Raw genomic sequence first — 18399 nt, 5'->3', positions numbered from 1 at the left:
GCAGAAGCCTTGCGCCTACCACCCGGGCGATAAATACCCGGAGCCGTCGGGCGCCCTGCCGGGTGACGACCTGTCCTCCAGGGCCAAGGAGTTCGCCTTCTACCCCAGCTTTGCCAGCTCCTACCAGGCGATGCCCGGCTACCTGGACGTGTCGGTGGTGCCCGGGATCAGCGGGCACCCGGAGCCGCGTCACGATGCTCTCATCCCCGTCGAAGGCTACCAGCACTGGGCTCTCTCCAATGGCTGGGACAGTCAGGTGTACTGCTCCAAGGAGCAGTCGCAGTCCGCCCACCTCTGGAAGTCTCCCTTTCCAGGTAAGGAAGGGACCTGAGCGCCGCCGCCGCCGGGGACCCCTCCCCGCCCTGCCTGCCCCGGGGCTCCGCGCCCCAGCCACCCCCGCCGTCTGGCCCCGGCGCGCCCGCTCGGCTGGGCTGCCTATGGAGCCGGCCGGGCGAGCTGCACTGAGGAATGCGCCGGGGAAGAAATCTGCTCCAACACGTTCTCTGTAGCTGCCCGGCCGAGAATGAAGCAATCACAGGCGCCCGAACGCCGGGCCGCCGGCTCTGCTCCGTTCGGTGGCTCGCCTCCGCCTCCCCTCGCAGGCTCCAGCCTCCTGCCGGGCTCTTGGCCCCTAAACCCGCTTCCGGCCAGGGATGGGGGCAGGGTGGGCCTATAGTGCCTTGGAATCCAGGACAAAACCCCCAACCTACCGAATAAGTGGGGAGGGGGGAGAATAAGAACCCCCACTTTCTTTGACAGAATTTGCAGGATCGTTCAGGCACTAGACAGTATTTTTTAAATAGGGGACTAATTTGCTGGGGTCTACAGAAATGTGGAATTTCTTTTTTTCCTTTCTTGACATATTTAAAAATCTGGCCACGAATTTCCTGATTGTTGAGGGAACAGAAGATCCAAAATCTCTGGAGAGGGAGTGGAGAGGAGGCTTGAATCCCTCCCCAGCAATGTAAAGTTTTCCTTGCCTCTCTGGTATATTGAGCTCAAATTTATAGACATTTCCACTGCCAACTCCCCCATATGTGGTCGAGAAAGAGAGTTAGTAATTGGTGCCCCAAACACAGAAAGAAGGGCGTGGGGATGAGAAATGGGAGAAGAAGACCTGCTCAGGGGCTTCTGGGCTGGGAACCCCTTGGTCTTGTCTGGCTAAGTACGGTAAGGGAGAATTCATTCCCCTCTTGTTCGGTCTCCAGTTGAAGAGAGAAAGGATCCTGCAAATCCCACCGCTCTCCTTACAAGACCAGTCCCAGGTTTCCCAAAACCACACCAAGAGCTTTGGATCCTGCCCTGTGCTGAGAAATCAGGATTCCAGTCTAGGGAGTCAGGTATTTGAGTCTGTTCTCCCTGTAAGAAGAGCTCAGTGGGAGAGCGTTCTCCCTTCTGATACCTACAGAGGTCTTTGGGGGCTGGGGGCCCAGGGCAGCCACAGATGTCTCCCGACAGTGCCCAGCTCCCCGACCAGTTCCACATGCCAAGCTCAGGAATGTTTTCCTTGGAAAGCATAGACCCAAAGACCTCGTAAGGGTGGGCCTGAAATTCCTCTGCATCCGGAATTGGAAGCAGAGGTAGGTGGTTTAAAAAAAAATTACCGAATGATATTAGAGAGTGTAGCAGATAACATTCTTGTGAATATTATGAAATTACTTAGTATAACACAACTCAATACCAGGGTATGACCTACACTAGGCACCGTGACTTCTGATTGCCAGAATTAAGGATGGTACAATTTTAGTACATGGTATTGTGCATCACCTACCTGTATTGGCTATAATATTTTTATATAATATGATTTCTTTTATTAACTACCTAATATGAGATATACCATAATACATTTCTAGAAGATAGGCAATTCACATGTTCATAATATAGCAATGTATTTTAGAGAGATGGCCCTTTAATTCTCTATCTCGCCAAAACACAAAGCTTCTTAGGAGATTGGGGTGCAGCAGGAATTCCTGGGGCAGGGAAGCCAATGGGCTATGCCAAGGGGCTAAGGAGTAAGGGAGCAGGTGCCCACCAAACCCACTGTGGATGGGAGCACAGGCCCATAGCAATGTGCAATGGGTTTAGAGTGAAGAGGTAGAAGAGAAGGAGCTGTTCTATGTATGAATGTGGTGTGGAGTAGGGGTGAAGGATTGGAGAAAAGCTGAGAAATATCTTTGAGCAAAATAAACATCTCAAAGATTCCCAGGAAAAAACAAAACAAAACAAACAAAAAACCTCCACTAAAAATAAATACTTTTTTGATCACAGCCTCCTAGAGAAAAATAACTTTGAAATAAAAAAGTATAGCCCAATTGAGATTTAATACACTTGCAAATTATGGCATGGAAATGGATATAAAACCTAGCATGCCTCAGCAGCTATGTGCTCCCACAATCCCCGTGTGGAAATAGAATTGGACTGATGCATCAGTGAGTGCAGAGGTACAGGCAAGAGGCAGATGAATAAGAAATTATCTTCAGACACTCTCCATCTTTCTACCCACTCAGAGATCTTTTAGAAGTAGTGAGATTTCAAGATAACTCTGTCTATGCAATTGTGGTTTGTTCGGCAACATGTAGGCATAAACACTGCTGTCTCTCTACAGTGCCTCTGGCTCTGAGAAATCTCATCTGTGGCAGTCTGGGCTGGTTTGGGAGATGGAGGCAATTGTTCAGCAAAATCCAGATAATTAGGGCCAAGATGTGTCGTGGCTTCTTTCTTCTCCCAATTATACAGATTCTTGCTTTATTGCTCTGTTTTTTGTTTTTTGTTTTTTTCTCTCTCCCTACAGTGAGTGTAGCCTTTTTTTTTTTTTTTTTTTTTTTTGAGAGGAGAGAGAGGCAGAAATTCCAGGAGGGAATCAGAAAGGGAGAAAAAGAGAGATGGGGTTCAGGAGACAGAAAGAGGGAGAAAGAAACAGTGGGCTCTTTGGGCCATACTAGAAGTCCTTACTGACAAGCCTTTGGATTTGGGTTGGAAAGAGTAGCAAGCTGGATTTCTAGCTGGACAAGGCACTCTTCAGAGCCCAGAGCTTGCTCATGGGGGGCGGGTGGTCAAGAGTGGGTGGGTTGTGGGGAGCTAAACACAGGGGCCCCCAAGCCCAAAAAGAAAGCCATGGCTGAGCATTGATACGATTTTTATTTACTCCTCAAAGGTGTCTATTAGGTTTCCAGGCATGAAGTCATTTGTGTATGTGATCTGGATGGAGACTAGGGAAGGGGTGATTGTAAGACTAGTAACTAAGCCCCCACTCACTTTAGGCAGTGTATGCACCTCTCCAAGTCTAAGCTACCAGATGTTTCTTCATCTCTACATACCACTTCCTTTCCAGATAAGGCAGCAGACAAAGAAAGGGGGCTTCTCTGAGGTGACAAAACTGGAGTTATTTCCCCAGGAGACCAAAACAATCTGCAGTTGGTCTGATCCAGGACAAATTGGCTAAATCAATTCTTGGCATCCTATAGAGAAAAATAACCAGTTTAAACCAGTTGTCTACTTTTTAAACTGATTTTATTTTTTAGGGTTGATTAAATCTCATTGGAAATTTAGAGCTAGAGTTTAGGAAACCAAAATTGGGTAGGTAATTGTAAGAGTTTAAAGAAAGTAAAGTAAAAAATTGGGGACAATTATCTGGCTAATTCAGAAACAAAAACCCACCTTTACCCTACTTTATTCTTCTCCAGGGAAAAGGAGGTGTTTTAAAGCTGGATTGTATCAGCTGGCCTATTTCCATTTTAAAACTTACGATATCATTTTGAGAGTCAGAAAGTCTGCCTTTAAAATCTGGTTCTGCCACTTAGATTATTTTACCCACTCTGAGCCTCAGATTCCTGATCTTGTAAAATGAGTTTAACAAAATAAGCCTGAAAAAATGTTCTGAGGATTAAAAACAACAATAACAACAACAAAAGCAACAAACTCCTGGTATCACTACTTACCCTCTTCATTTTATTCTTGTCAACAAATCATCAATTCCCCAAATCATGGTTATGTCTGTAAGAGTAAAACAAATTTGAAAACGGAGAGATTTAAAGACAAAAGGTCTTGTTCAAAAACAAATCCTTTTTAATCTAAAGGATCCATACTGTTTAAATAAAGTTATTTTGTTAAAAAAAAAGTTTTTTTTTTTTTTAGGTTTTTTTTTTTTAAATCATGGTTTATTCACACGGAGGCAGAGAAAAATGCCAGGTCCAATAGTTTTCCTGAGAAATTGTCACCAGAAGACAGTCAAACAAGGCCATTGGACCCCCTGTCTCCCATTTTCTTCCTGAGCATTTTATTTTCTCCTGTGTATCACTGTGACACTACTCTTCCCACTGTGTATAGATAAGAGTCCCTGAGAGAAAGCAGACCCAATGGGGATGGGTACAGGGAAAGTGTTTTGTGAGGGTGGGATGGGAACAAACATTTCAGAAAGAACTATGTGTCTTCCCTCTGGGCTGTGTCTATAGTTTCAAAAGGCAGTAAGAATGAAGGGGAAACCCCAAATATTCAGCCCTCCTCATTAGCTTTCACCTAAATTCTAATAATTACATGGAAAAAATTGAGGACTGAGCTATCCAGATAATCTCCCTAGTTCCCCACTTCCCCTTGAAAGTGTTGCTGTGACCTTTATCGACAGGGATGAGGGTGGAGTAGAAAATGGAGTTAGAAGTGATATATATTGGTTTTAGTTTCTGTGAAATTCTCAGAGCCTAAAGAAACAGAACTGGTGATATTGGTTTGGATGACAGGTATCTAGGGTATACGATTACGGTTGGTGCATGGGATGTAGACAGTTTCCTTCAGCCATGAAGGAATGGAGAGGGAAGGGGGTTGGAACAGAATTTGCCCTGTTTTGGTGGGACTGTGGTGTGGACCCCCTACTTCCAGCGACACCTGATTCCCTATATCTCAGGTTCAGGACCCCCCACCTTGGGTGTTGTTAGGTGGTTCACAACATTGGACCCCAATTCCTAGAGTGTGGACCTCCAAGCAGGCTTGCTTCACCTGGACACTTATCTTCTATCTGTGCCTCACATCCCTAACATAGGGCCACTGTCCAAAGGCATGAAGACCCATCTGGTGATCTGGACCCACTGAAGCTGACCCCCTGCCTGCCGTGCCCTCCCTGAAACATATAGCAGAATGTCTTCCTCTGACAACAGGGAAGAATATAAACTAATAAGCACCCAAACGATCTAACTCAGGAAGGAGGGATTTTTCTGAATATCTGAAATTCTGCAAGCATGGCAGGCCAGGCTGGAACTTGGAGGGCCCCTTCTAAGCGTACAAGGATCCTAATATCGAGTGCTGTGCAGAGCCATATTGGGGTCTGAAACAAAAGAGAAAATCAGTAATACCGAACCCATGTTTATTTTTTTAATTGATACTATGTTCATCATGGATGTTTTTGTATTCGTTTTGCTTTTGTAAACGTTGCATTAAAATATCGTCTTGATTACTGAATTTTTGGCGCCCCCTCCCTTAAACCTTGAGCCCAGTGGCCTCACCATAGTTGTGGTCTTGCTAAAATAACAGAAATGAAAAGCATTTGGGACTTCACTATGCAGAGCAATCCTCTGGCCCCATTGAGCCCCTGCCAGAACTCTGTGGGTAGGCAGCCTTGGGTCCTCTAGGCCAGTCCAGCCGCATGCCTCACTTCTTCTCGCTTGCCTTATCTCCCCGCAGACGTGGTTCCCCTGCAGCCCGAGGTGAGCAGCTACCGGCGTGGGCGCAAGAAACGTGTGCCCTACACTAAGGTGCAGCTGAAGGAGCTAGAGAAGGAATACGCGGCTAGCAAGTTCATCACCAAAGAGAAGCGCCGGCGCATCTCCGCCACCACGAACCTCTCTGAGCGCCAGGTAACCATCTGGTTCCAGAACCGGCGGGTCAAAGAGAAGAAGGTGGTCAGCAAATCGAAAGCGCCTCATCTCCACTCCACCTGACCACCCACCCGCTGCTTGCCCCATCTATTTATGTCACCGCTTTGTACCATAACCGAACCCACGGAAAGATGCTGCGCGGGTGCAGAAGAGTATTTAATGTTAACGAGAGAGAAGAACCGCGCCGCCCGGAGGCAGAGAGGCTCCATGGCCGCAGTGGGCCATCCCCAACTCCCTATCCCATCCCCAGCCTCCACCCCCATCCAGATGGGACTCACCCGGCTTCAACAGCTTTGGAAATGGGTCCCGGGTGGGCCGTGGGAGGAAGGCTGTCGACCTCTACTCCTCCTAGTGCTCACCTTGCCAGAAAGTCCAGTGGCAGCGCAGAGCCCAGTCATTCCAACCAAAGCAGGGTTGGGGAATCCCGAATGGCCCCAATTCTTGCCTCATCCTATCACCAGGCTAGTAGAGGACCCTCCCTAAGGGCGCAGCTTCAGCGCAGGATCTGTCCAGCTCATACTTTCCTTCGCTGGCCCTCTCGCACTCCTTAGGCAAGATTTCCCAGTAAAAATTTTCTGTGCATATTTTAAAAGTCGTGTTAACATTCATGATAATTATTAGGGATCTGGCAGCGTGACTGGAGTATGGATGGTTCTGTAAAAGCTGGAATCAACACAGCCCCTACGCTCCATCCCAACCAAGAAACTGCATTTCTTGGGGCCAGGTAGGGGCTGCCTTTGCCCCACTGCCTCCCCTGTTCTGCTCTCTCAGTCAACATGTGGAAATCCAAGGAGGACAAAGACTCCAGCCACGCTGCTAAATAGGGCTTCTCTCTCCTCTCTCTTTCTCTCTCTAGGTGGTAAGGTTGGGGATTAGGCCAGGCACAGAAGCAGAACTTTTTTCTAAGGATAAACATCTCTTCCAAGAGGATGGAGAATGGGTTTCTCAACAAAGTCCCTTTCCAGTCACCTTTCCATCGAGGCACTAGCGCCGGAGGGACTCCTCACACTTTCACTTTTACTGATTTCCAGAGGAAAGCTAGAGGATCTAGTTCAGGAGGCAAGAAGATCTGGCCCTCAATTAGCTAAATGAGCTAAATGTAGATGCTGCCTAACAGTTCCCTCCTCAAAGACCACCTTGGTGCTGTGGGGGTCCTTTGCCTCTTCCCTTCCCACTGGTGCATTACAAAACAGTGTTCTTTTGAAATGTTCATCAGAAATAGGCTTTTTTTTAATGTTGTGTATCTGTATATAGTATTGTGATGTCTGAATGACGATGTACTGAATGCAAAAAGGAAAAAAAAAACCCACAAACATGTTTTTAAAATAAAATATCTTTTTTTGCCTTGATTTTATTGCCTAGATTCTTTCTGAAGTCTCTTCTGTTCACTGGCTCTTCAGGACAGTCTACTATGCCCTGATTCTGCCAGAATGATCGGGGGCGGAGTATAGACATCACTCTCAGCTGGGTAGATTCCAAACCCTTGTTTTGCTCCACTTAAGTTTTTGAGTTATCTATACCATCTATATAGGAGAAAACTTCCCATCCTGACACCCAACTTAGTTGAGTGTATGTTGAGGAAGGAAAGATGTAATTGGTGACTGAAAGGCCTGGAAGCAGGTGAGTGACAAAAATACATTGACGGTCACTTTGATTAATAATTGGGGCTCAGATTTGTTTCTGGGTACTGAGAAAATGGCATCCCAGCTGGGAAGTGGGTGAGGTAAATGTGGTGGCCGGCGGCAGTGGGGAACTAACCTTAGGCTCCTGGTGCCCTATGGCCCCCAGAGGGCCCCAGATACATTCAGCCAGTTCAGGACTGGAGTTGGGGCTGGGTTGGGGTCAGCACAGCCTGGCAGGGCACCTTCAAGCTCAGCTTTTCCTGGCTGTACTATTTTCTTCCCCCCACTTAACCTATGCAGAGAGGCTGAGCTGCTAGGACCCCTTTGGCCCCCAGTTTGCCAAACCAATCCCACTTTTACTCTCCACATTCCTGGGAACCCCAGTCTTCGAGGCAATGAGGAGCCTATGTAGATGCTGCCACTAATTTGTTTTCCTGGTCGCGTCAGTGCCTATCTCCCTATCTGGCAGAGTTAATGAGATAATTAAGTTGTCAGGTTAAGAGACTTTTTAAAAGCAATATAGCCTAAAACAATGTTATCTCAGATTACATCTTTACTGCAGCAATTTTTATTTATATATAATATTTTTCCTCTCCTGAGACGCAGAAACACTGGAGATGTCAGGTTGGAAATCAGAGTTCTCCGTTCTCCCTTTGCCTGATGGGGCTGAAGCTTTAACAATTTCATTTAAATAAATGTTCCTGGGGGTTAAACACATGCACATTTTGCGCCCGCGTACGCGCGCGCGCGCACACCCACCCACACACACACACACACACACACACACACATACACACGGAGGCTGAGAGACAAAGAACCTGAAGAATTTGCCCTCTGTGGAGGTTCTGCTACTGACGTGGCTGCCAGTGCTTCTGATCTCAACTCTGGGTTAACTACTAGAGAGCCACATGCTGGGCAGTGGAGATTTGAGGGAGAATTTCCAGGAATAAGGTTCATTCTTAATTCCATCTCTCCTTTATCTCCCCACCCACCATCCCAACCTCTCTCTCCAAATCCCTGGGTTTCCCCTGAGATGAAAGGAGTTGGAGACTGAGTGTGTGTGTTTGGTCAGAAAAAGAAACTGAGTGGACAAGAGGCCTGGGGTTCTCTTACTATGACCCCACCCTTCCTGACTGCTTTGGGTAGTCCCAAGCACAGCTGTAGGCAAACTGGAAATTGGGGATTCTGATTAAAGAGAAGTCTAGAGTCCTCCGAGGAATTCCTCTGCTTCTGCACACAAACCCATTTATAATCATATGAGGTAGTCATCCCATACTGAGGGAACCATCCTAAGGCTCTAGAAGGGAATAATGTAGAAAAAGAAGAGAAGCCAGGCTCAATGGCTCATGCCTGTAATCCCAACACTTTGGGAGGCTGAGACCGGTGGATTGCTTGAGCTCAGGAGTTTGAGACCAGCATGGAAAACATGGTGGAACCCTGTCTCTACCAAAAACAGAAAAACTTTGCCTGGCATGGTAGTGCATGTCTGTGAAGTCTGAGGTGGGAGGATCTTTTGAACCCTGGTGGGGGGCGGGAGGGTGGAGGTTGCAGTGAGCCGAGATCTCACCATTGGACGCCAGCCTGGGTGACAGAGTGAGACTCTGTCTCGGAAGAAGAAGAAGAAGGAGAAGGAGGAAGAAGAGGAGGAAGAAGAGAGGAGGAGGAGGAGGAGGAGGAGGAGAAAAAAAAGAGGAAAGCCTGTGCAGGCACACTACTGGTGCATTGGGACACTGGTAAGTCTAACAAGGACTGCAGTTCCTGAGTGCCTGTGAGCCCTCGTGCGGTGCATTAAATATACCCAGATTTATTTTGAAGGAGTATCATGCCTGGATTTATTTAGAGATGACTTCCCCATAAGAGTAAGCAAACACTGTATGAGTGTGTGTGAGCATGGTTTTGGGGAGGCACAGTTGTGAAATGTACTATTCTTTCCCTGAATAAGGATTTTTTTCTTCAACACAACTCTGATTGTGTTGATCTCTCACCTTTCCTTCTCCCAAGAATTGGCATTGTCTTTGAGGACTCAATGAGATAGTTCATCTCTCAGTCATGTCTCTAATGTGTCTCTCTACAAGGTCAGTCTCCTAGTGTTTGTGTTAAAAGTAAAATTAGGTATGAAGGAAAATATGAGGGTACCAGGGGGTACAGGGTGATCTGAAGAGCTGGTGAAACCACTGTGTGGAAACACAGACACACAGAGGGACTGAGACTCCTGCTATCTTTCTCGTAATCTGATAGCACTCCCCACTCCCCCTATATCCCTAGGCCAGAGCTGGGAGGCTCAGGCAGCCTAGGGCCTCACAGGACTCTCCATCTGGTGGTCACTCCCCAGGGCTGCCAGAGAGGGCTTCAAGAGATCCTTTGCTGAGCTTGGGGGAAAAACCCTTCCCCACCCACATCTAAGTCTCCAGACAGAGGCCCAGCAGAATGGGCCTTTCAGCTAGCAGTCCCACAGCCCGAACCCACCTGAGAGAACAAGGACAGCATTTCTTTCGGCAGATCCCTCCATGACTGTCTGCTCCTGAGACCATCTGCTCCTGGGGTTGATCCACAGGCGGCTGGGTCAGCAGTGTGGGGACAGCAGGCCAGTGTGGGTGCAAGGCAGGGACAGGCCCTTGGGGCAGCCGCTATCTCTCTGAACAGCCCTTCCATTGGAGGTGGGGTCCTTGTGGCAGGCAGCCCCTTCGTGGCTCCATCTGTTCAAAAGAGAACTCCCCACCCTAGGATCTGCCTGGATCTGTCCTGGGTGGTACTGGAGCCCACCCCCAAGAAAACTCCAAGAGTGGTTCAGGCAGATGTGTATCTAGACCTACACTGGTGGAGAATTGAGGGGCCCTGGGGAGCCAGGGGCTTCTGGGAGGAGGAGGAGGGGGCCAGAGTCTTTTCACAACCAACCAGGCTCTTCCTCTTTTAGCCTTGACCGTGACTAGGTCTTTCTGACCTTGACATCACAGGGAGCACACGGAAGGGGGGGAGGGTGGAAAAGGCCTTGATCTTCCGGTGCCAGCGAAGGGGAGGGCTGCTTGCCCCCTTGATGTGCCATCCCCCTTCCCGCCGGAGCTCGCCGCCTCTGTTTACACACAGAGGAGGTGTCGTTTCCAGTCTAGACAAGGGCGCTAATAACGACCATAAAAGGCGGCCTCTCCAGAGATGCTCTGGCAACTCCGCTCCCGCGCGCCTGCCGCTGGCCGCTTTATCCACCTCCCCCCGCCCCGCCCTCCTCTGATACCTTGGCGAGGCCGGCGCACGGCCTTGGAGAGGGGGAATCCAGAAGACTTCTAGAGGTTGAGAACTCCTATCCCTCACCCTTATGAACCTCTTCTGTCTCCAAAGGTAAGTGGACCCTCGTTCCTACCCGCGCTCTCCCAGCCCAGCGAGCCCCGGAGTTGGTAGTCCATTCCCCACCCCCAACCGCCTCCAGGGCCCGTTGCTCCCACCCCAATCTGCCCGAGCCCTCCTCGTCTGCCCGGAACTGGGGCCCTGGGCTTGGAAAGCAGTTATATAGCGATGCTGAGCAGACCCTAAGCAGATCTCAGCTTCTCCCCAGAGCTGGGCCTGGCCAGTGGACAGGGTCAAAGCCAGAAAAGGACGCCGAGGAGCGAGGGCGCACCGGGTAGTCCTCACCCCCTGACCCAGTTTAGAGGTCGGTGGAGACGTCTCTGTTGCATTGCAGGCGGCTGTGGGTGTGGCATTTGATGCGATTTTTTTTTAACTTGGTTCCCACACCTTGCCTGACACTCAGTAATTCACTAGGTGGAGGAGATCCTCTGCTGGTGGAGGGGAAAAATGTCAGAGCTGCAGCCCTATTTAACTGTTAGCGCGCCACTGAAGGAAAAGACAAAACGGGGGAAGGTGGTCCATTTAGGGATGCTCATATTGGGGTGGAGAGATGGCCTCCCAGATGTCCTTGCCTGGGGGCTCTCACCTCCCCCGCATTTTCTGAGAGGCAATCGGGCTGGGATCTTTTGGTGACAGAGGACTAGAGAAGCCGCGGGAAAACTGGAGGAGGTAGGGGCTCCGTTGGCCCCAGGCTACTTGCCTGAGCCTAAAAGCCTGACTGGGCTCTGTCCTCCTGGCTGCAAATCCCTAGAAAGCAGCACCTGGGGAGGGGATTTCCCAATCTGCTCCTTACCTCCCGGGTACCGGTAGGGAGGGCTGGGAGCCAGGTGGGCTCCAACCCCTGAAGGAGCTTGGAAACCACGAAATAGGAGACTGAGCTCCCTACTCTACCCGCTACCCTTGTTTGAACCCGACAAAAGTCAGGTCCCAAACCCAAGTTGCCCCAAAGAGGCAAGACAGAGAGGGCTGCAGGGTTGAGGGGGCAGGCCCTCCCACTCAGCCCCTCTTTCATCTTCCCTTCTCTCCGCGGGCCAAACCCCTGCTCACACCCCTTCTGGGGCTGAGGCCCAGCCTAATTTGCATACAAGGCAGAACCGCTTTCTGCAAACTAGACAGTGACCTTGAACTGGGCCCCTGCGGCCTCTGGACAGACCATGGGTAAGGCAGTACTGCGTGGAATCACTCCTGACCATGGGTCGGCGGGGGAGCCAGAACGCAGTCGCTCACAGCCGATTCCCCGCGGCCTAAACCTCCAGCAGCCGCGTTGCCTCTGCCACCAGAATCAGCGTAGATTTTATAATTAACTCCTTTCGCCTGGCTCAGCCGCAGTGGAGGCTGCTAGGATGCAGGAGGGATGGAGGCACAGAGAAGGTGTGAGAGAGGCGGCGTTGCATCCAGCTGGAGGAAGAGCTGAGGGACGCAGGCTGCTTTGGTCTTCAAGGAAAACCTTGGACCGCATCCTTGCCTTCAGCTTTAATTAACCCCGAGTTAATGAGCGAGGCTTAGTTGAGCCTGGCCAGCTGCGGCGGGAGCCAGTGGCCCAGGGGCCAGCAGGCAGGCCACCGCTCTAGCCTTGTGATTTGATAAATGTGCGGGAGAGTTCGCACCAATCGCTCCGCGGTTCGGGTGCCTCGGCCCGACCACCTACAGTTTTGCGCGTGGTCAGCGAAATGTCGGCGGGTTAAGCTGGACACGGCTGCCCCAACGCCTCGGGCTGCGAGTCCCTCCCAGTCTCCTCACCCAGCCCCAGACTGCTTCCCGCGAGCAGCTCTCGCCGAGGCTGGATTTAGATTTGAAGGGTGTCACCCGAGCCTCCCGCCGGCCCCGGGGACCCAGGTTGGGAGCCGCATTTTTGTCTGAGTCCGATTGAAAAACGGGTGCCTGAGCTGCGTGTGTCGCGGGTTTCCTTAACAGCAAACAGAGCCTCGGTGGTGCTCCGGAAGCCTGGACGCTTAGATTACCTGGGTCCTTGCCAGGGTGCTGAAAACCCCTAGGTTCCCAGTGGGTCTCAGGGAGCAGGACACTAGGGATGCGAATTTTGCTAGTGGTTGTCGGCAGGTCTCCCTGAGAGGAATCAGGGTCAGCTATAGAGAAGGAAAAGGGGTTTGTGCGTGCTTCTTCGCCCGCAGAGTCCAAAACCTGGGGAAAATAGACCCCTTTGATGGGGCTAAATCAGGCTAGAAGAAATGCATGTCTGGAAGAAGGAAGCCTTCAACCAATCTTCATTTCTCCTGTGTTGCATCCGCCGCCCTGTGGCCGCTGCTCCTCGCGCTCAGCGGCCTGGCTCGGGAGGGCAGCGAGCAGAGCTCCCGGCCTGGGATTTGCCTGCTGGGGTGGAGGGAATGGGGAGAGGCTGATTCCTTCCTCTGGGGTCCCTTTTCTAGGAGATTGGAATTATCTAGGAAGGGAAAAGAGAATGAGGAGAATACTCCACCCCACAAAGGCTAGTGATTATTTGGCAAAGTCCAGCTCGGCATCCCTCACACCAACAATAGCGGCTGAGCGCAGAGGCCTGGAGAGCCTGGGCGGAGACCTAGCTGCCCGCACGATGTTCTGATTGAAATCAGCAGCAATATTAAAGTCACACCCTGTTTATCTTTATGACCAAAATAACCCTCAAATAAAATGTTTTTTAAAAACTGAAATTTCAATGGCGCTCATCAGTACGGCTCGAGAAGGGGAAATAAGATGCTACAGATGCTGTGACCTGGAATTTGCAGCTGAGGGATGTTCCTCTCCGCAGCCTCGCAGCCCCTTATCAATTAGGCACAAAAAGGCCAATCCAGGCTGAGTCTTCTGCTCATTCCTTGGCGCCACCGGCTCCAACCGAAGGTGACCGCTTCGGGTTTGCAGCCCATAGCTTGCCCTAAGTTCCGACAAGTGGGCCTAACGCGGGGCGGCTTCTAGGGGCGGGAGGGGCCAGGCCAGGCCGGGCAGCTAGGCTAGCAGGGCGGGGAAGGGGAACCGGCCTTGCAGGGCGAGGGGCAGGCACCGAGCTGCGAGCTTCGAACTGCTCCGGGCAGGGCGGCGCCCGCGGGGACACATTTCTGTCGGAGTGAGCAGCTACGGTTTGGGATATGAAATCGCCCGGGGAGCGGTGGAATTCAAAGAATCTGCGTTTCTCTCTGCCGCGTCCTGCAGAGAAGAGAGGGGAGGGAGAGGGAAAAAAAGGGAGAATCTTCTCTGCTTGGGTCCGCTTTAGTAGCTTCGGCTTATTCTCAGGCTTTCTCTGATATTTAACTTTCACCTAAATGGATTTCTTTTGCATTCTCTCCGACTCTCTGTCTCCAATTTTCTTTCAATCTTCTGGTATTTTTTCGTATTTAGACGTTTACTGAACTATTTATCCAACCCTGTATTACTTAAGCCGTGCATTGGTTAGGGGCTCGAAAAATCACATGGAAATTCGAGTGTTTTCTCTATTAGACCCCAAAAGGATACATCTGGTTTGGGGGAGTTTTATTTTGTCTTTCCTTTTAATCCGTTTGGCTGTGTTCTGTGGACCTAGTTGAGATCGGATTGTGGTTTTGCAGATGTTGATTATCTCACCAATAGCCAGTATTGCTTCTCGGCCTTCTCTGGAGGGAGCTTCTGAGTTTGCACCATAAATATAATTTCACCCCCAATAAGATAATTCTTCAAGGTTTTTTTTCCCTCAATCCCAGCCCCCTCAGGAGGCAACCTACTGCGGGCGTCTGCACTGCTATCTGATGGTCCCAGGAGAAGGCTGGGCTGGGTCTGGGGTGCGGATGTCTCCTCCGCAGTGAGAATTAGGCCCCTGTCAGACCAGTTAAGCCCTGTTAGGGGGTCCAAAGATTTCCGCTGCAAAGACTCCAGGAGGCCCCCAGAAGCTCCTCAGTCCCCCGGAAATGACAGTAGAAGAGTAGTTCTAGCCCCCAGATTTTCAGGAGCAGGCAGGCAGGTCCATGCGGAGCTAGGCACCTCCTTTTGCTGCATTCTCTGCCTCTCTTCCGCATCCTTCCTTTAGCCCTGAGTGGAAGTGTGAGGCTGGGTGGCTCCCGGTTCCAGCGGAAAACCCGGCATTATCAGTTATCCTTGAGTACTGGGGAAGAAGACTCCAAATGTCTCTCCAAATTCCTGAGGATAAAGAGCTGATAAAGAAGCGTGCAGCAGCAGCTGGGGCTGGGAGAGATAACGGCAGGGAAACCTGTCCTTACCCCCACTTCGCCTCTACTGTAAATAAACCCCGAGCCAAAGGGCTCATCCGTCTCCTTAAACAGCCAGTAAACTTTATATGACACAATATCTAATAGCAATTTATTGGGGAGATATTGTAAATTCCAACGGTTTTAGTTAATAAAGAAACTAATTAAAGAGGGACGGGCTGTGCTTGGCCAGCTGTTGGCGATAAGATAATACATGGGGGGGGGGGTGTGCAGGTTATAGGGGTGTATATATGCGGGCATTTTTTTGGTGTGTGTATGTTTTTTTCCCTCTTGCTCCGCGTTGGGCAATTGCTTTACTCTCTGCGTTAGATTATATATATATATTTTTAAAAAATCAGAATTCAGCAAATAAACCTGCCCCCGCCCTTTGTTCCCCCACTAACCCCCAGGATTGGGGAAGGGGGAAGTTGGAGTTGGTGCGGGATGGTAGGGGGTATCGGTTGTCCCCACCCCTCCCCCTGGCGGCTGCGCCCACGTGAGCGGCGCGGCCAATGGATGGCCGGTGCAGGTTTAACTATGTTTAATGTCAGATAGCAATAAAGTAGAAGCTGCCGGTCGGGCCCCGCGGAAATGGGCGAGCATAATCTCCTGAATCCCGGGTTTGTGGGGCCTCTGGTAAACATCCACACGGGAGACACCTTCTACTTTCCCAACTTCCGCGCGTCCGGGGCTCAGCTTCCCGGGCTTCCTTCGCTGTCCTACCCACGCCGCGACAACGTATGCTCCCTGCCCTGGCCGTCGGCGGAGCCGTGCAATGGCTACCCGCAGCCCTACCTCGGCAGCCCAGTGTCTCTCAACCCTCCCTTCGGCCGCACGTGCGAGCTGGCGCGCGTGGAGGACAGCAAGGGTTACTACCGCGAGCCGTGCGCCGAGGGTGGCGGCGGGGGCCTGAAGCGTGAGGAGCGCGGGCGCGACCCGGGAGTCGGGCCCGGGGCAGCGCTGCTCCCGCTGGAGCCGTCGGGGCCGCCTGCGCTCGGCTTCAAGTACGACTACGCGGCGGGCGGCGGCGGTGGCGACGGCGGCGCAGGACCCCCGCACGACCCGCCCTCCTGCCAGTCGCTGGAATCCGACTCCAGTTCGTCCCTGCTCAACGAGGGCAACAAGGGCGCCGGCGCAGGCGACCCCGGCAGCTTGGTATCGCCGTTGAACCCCGGCGGCGGGCTCTCGGCCAGCGGTAAGGACCCCGGCCACTCACGCGGCGGATTCAAACCCGACATCTTACCAGGGCGGGCAGAGCAGGACTGAGCTAGGGACGCCTGGGGTAACAGAATGTGTGGCGAGGAAGAGCTTCTTTTAAAATGAAGTGCGGGTGGGGGGAGCCTATAAACATGTAAATATCCCCATAAAATAACTAGAGAGAGTTCCTTTTTCGTCCGCCTGCGGCTGGAGGCGGCAGGGATTCCGGAATTGGGGGATCCTGATGGGGACTCCTCAGGCCTGGGGGTGAGGTAGGGACAGAAAGCCTGGCTCTAGTTCTCCCAGACGCCTCTCCCTCCACCTTCCCACAGACCCCTATTACTTACATTTAAAAAGAAATGCCAGTGGACACATTTACTCTGCCACTCGCCCATGTCTGTTCTAACTGATCCAGGATCCAGTCCTGAAGGATGTGAGAGGAATGGACCAGGAAATAGGGAAGAAGAAAATTGGGGAGAGGTTTGGGGAGAAAGGAGGGGCAGGGACATAGAAGGGTCACGAATACTGCAGCAGGAGGTAGGGTTGAGGAGGTAAGGGCAAGGAATGAAAGAAAAAAGAGTAAAGAAGGTGGGGGAGTTGGTGGGGATGGGGGTCTGGGTAGAAGAGGGGCTTCAGATGACTGGCGGCAAGCAGAAGGCAGAGAAAGGGCCTGGAGTCCAGGCGTGAGGCCAAGGTGAAAGGGTCTGGGGAAGGGCCCGAGGGCACTGGACTGGTCACCCTTTGATCCTCTGGCCAACCCCTGCCATTCATCTCCACCCAGGCGCGCCCTGGTACCCGATCCACAGCCGCTCTCGGAAGAAGCGCAAGCCCTATTCGAAGTTGCAACTGGCAGAGCTGGAGGGCGAGTTTCTGGTCAACGAGTTCATCACACGCCAGCGCCGGAGGGAACTCTCAGACCGCTTGAATCTTAGTGACCAGCAGGTCAAGATCTGGTTTCAGAACCGGAGAATGAAAAAGAAAAGACTTCTGTTGAGGGAGCAAGCTCTCTCCTTCTTTTAGTGGGCAGGACATGGGCGCCAGCCCCAGACTGAGCCTGTCCCTGGCAAAGAGCAAAAGAGGGGGCCGCCTAGAACACAGTCCCCCCTTAGAACGCCAGGCGTCTCTGGCAGGCCCTCCCTGGACATCCTCTTGTCTGTTTTGTTCGTGGTTCCCTCCCATACACACCCAAAACACCCTGCCAGGTCCCAGAGAGAAGGGAAGAAACCTAGCCAGGGAGAGCCAAAGCCCGCCGCTGCCCGCGGTTGGCAGGGCCAGGAAGGCTGAGGTGCTACCGGCCGGTTTATTTGAGGCAGGACTGGGGCGCTGCACCTCCGCTGAGGATCTGGAGAAGCCGCGGCCCAAATGTCCCCTTCCTCTACTTCCCTTCCGTGATCTTAATTCTCTTTGCCTGCAGGAGCAGCAGACAGCAGGGCCAGTGGAACCAAGGCACCCCAACCTCACAGTCGGTGGGGTTAGAAGAGGCTGGGAGTAGAGAGGAGGGTGGAGGGTCAGCAGAGAGAGCTGAGGGGGTCAGGTGGCTCTGGCAGGGCTGGAGGAAGTGGGGAACCAAGGAGGAAGTGTGGTTTGTGAGAAAATGATCAGCAAGACCCAGAGTGTGCTTGGGTCTGGGTTCCCCAGGACATCCGGTGGGCTGAAGCTTGAGCGTTTGGCTGGCCGGGCTGTGGACAAGGACTATCAGCATTATGTTCCCTCTAGGACCAGAACAGTGTCCTGGTCCCCAGCCCTCTCCTGAGCCCCTTGCCCGCACTGGGCGAACATCTGTTCACAGGTGTGCTGCCATCCACTCTCCCGTTGCCTGCGGCGGCTGCCGGCCTGATGCAGCAAGCAGGGACCTGAGAGCCCAAAGGACACAGCCTCAGGTTCAGTAGTCACCCCAGAGGTCCCCACCTGGCTCTCCAGAAAGAAAGTCCAAGAGGCTGTAGATGGGGCTACAGAGCACCACACTGATTGGCCGGGCGAGTTTCTGGCAGCCACAGCTGAGGCCTCTGATTCTCCCTTCCCGGCTGGCGTTCATGGTCATGGCCGCCAGAGGCTGGACCAAAGTAATTTATGAGGCAGGAGGAGAATTCGCCCTTAAAGGGGCTACCAGCCATTGAGGCCCCACTCAACCCCAGTTTCCCAGGCTGGTGACAATGAAGGAGGGGGGCGCTGCAGCCCCCCACCCACCTCCCTTCTCTCTTTTCCCCGCCC

General features: G+C 51.9%; 2 protein-coding genes across 2 annotated transcripts in view; both read left to right on the top strand.

The window, feature by feature from the left end:
* Positions 1-7213, top strand: part of HOXC13 (homeobox C13) — a 7656-nt gene extending 443 nt beyond the window's left edge. Inside the window, exons 2-3 of the mRNA XM_011930686.1 lie at positions 1-314; positions 5671-7213. Of these exons, the coding sequence (XP_011786076.1) occupies positions 1-314; positions 5671-5927 (571 nt within the window). The 3' untranslated portion in view covers positions 5928-7213. The remainder of the gene's footprint in view (positions 315-5670) is intronic.
* An 8369-nt stretch (positions 7214-15582) lies between these two features.
* HOXC12 (homeobox C12) lies at positions 15583-17725 on the top strand. Its single transcript, XM_011930486.1, has 2 exons — positions 15583-16186; positions 16970-17725. Exons 1-2 carry the CDS (start codon positions 15583-15585, stop codon positions 17206-17208), a joined length of 843 nt encoding a protein of 280 aa, XP_011785876.1. The 3' UTR covers positions 17209-17725.
* The last annotated feature ends 674 nt before the right edge of the window (positions 17726-18399 follow it).

This window comes from Colobus angolensis, unplaced genomic scaffold (genome assembly GCF_000951035.1).
Source record: "Colobus angolensis palliatus isolate OR3802 unplaced genomic scaffold, Cang.pa_1.0 Scaffold87, whole genome shotgun sequence".
Classification (NCBI taxonomy): domain Eukaryota; kingdom Metazoa; phylum Chordata; class Mammalia; order Primates; family Cercopithecidae; genus Colobus; species Colobus angolensis.
Note: the sequence above shows the minus strand (reverse complement) of the source record. Positions and strands in the feature narration are given on the sequence as shown.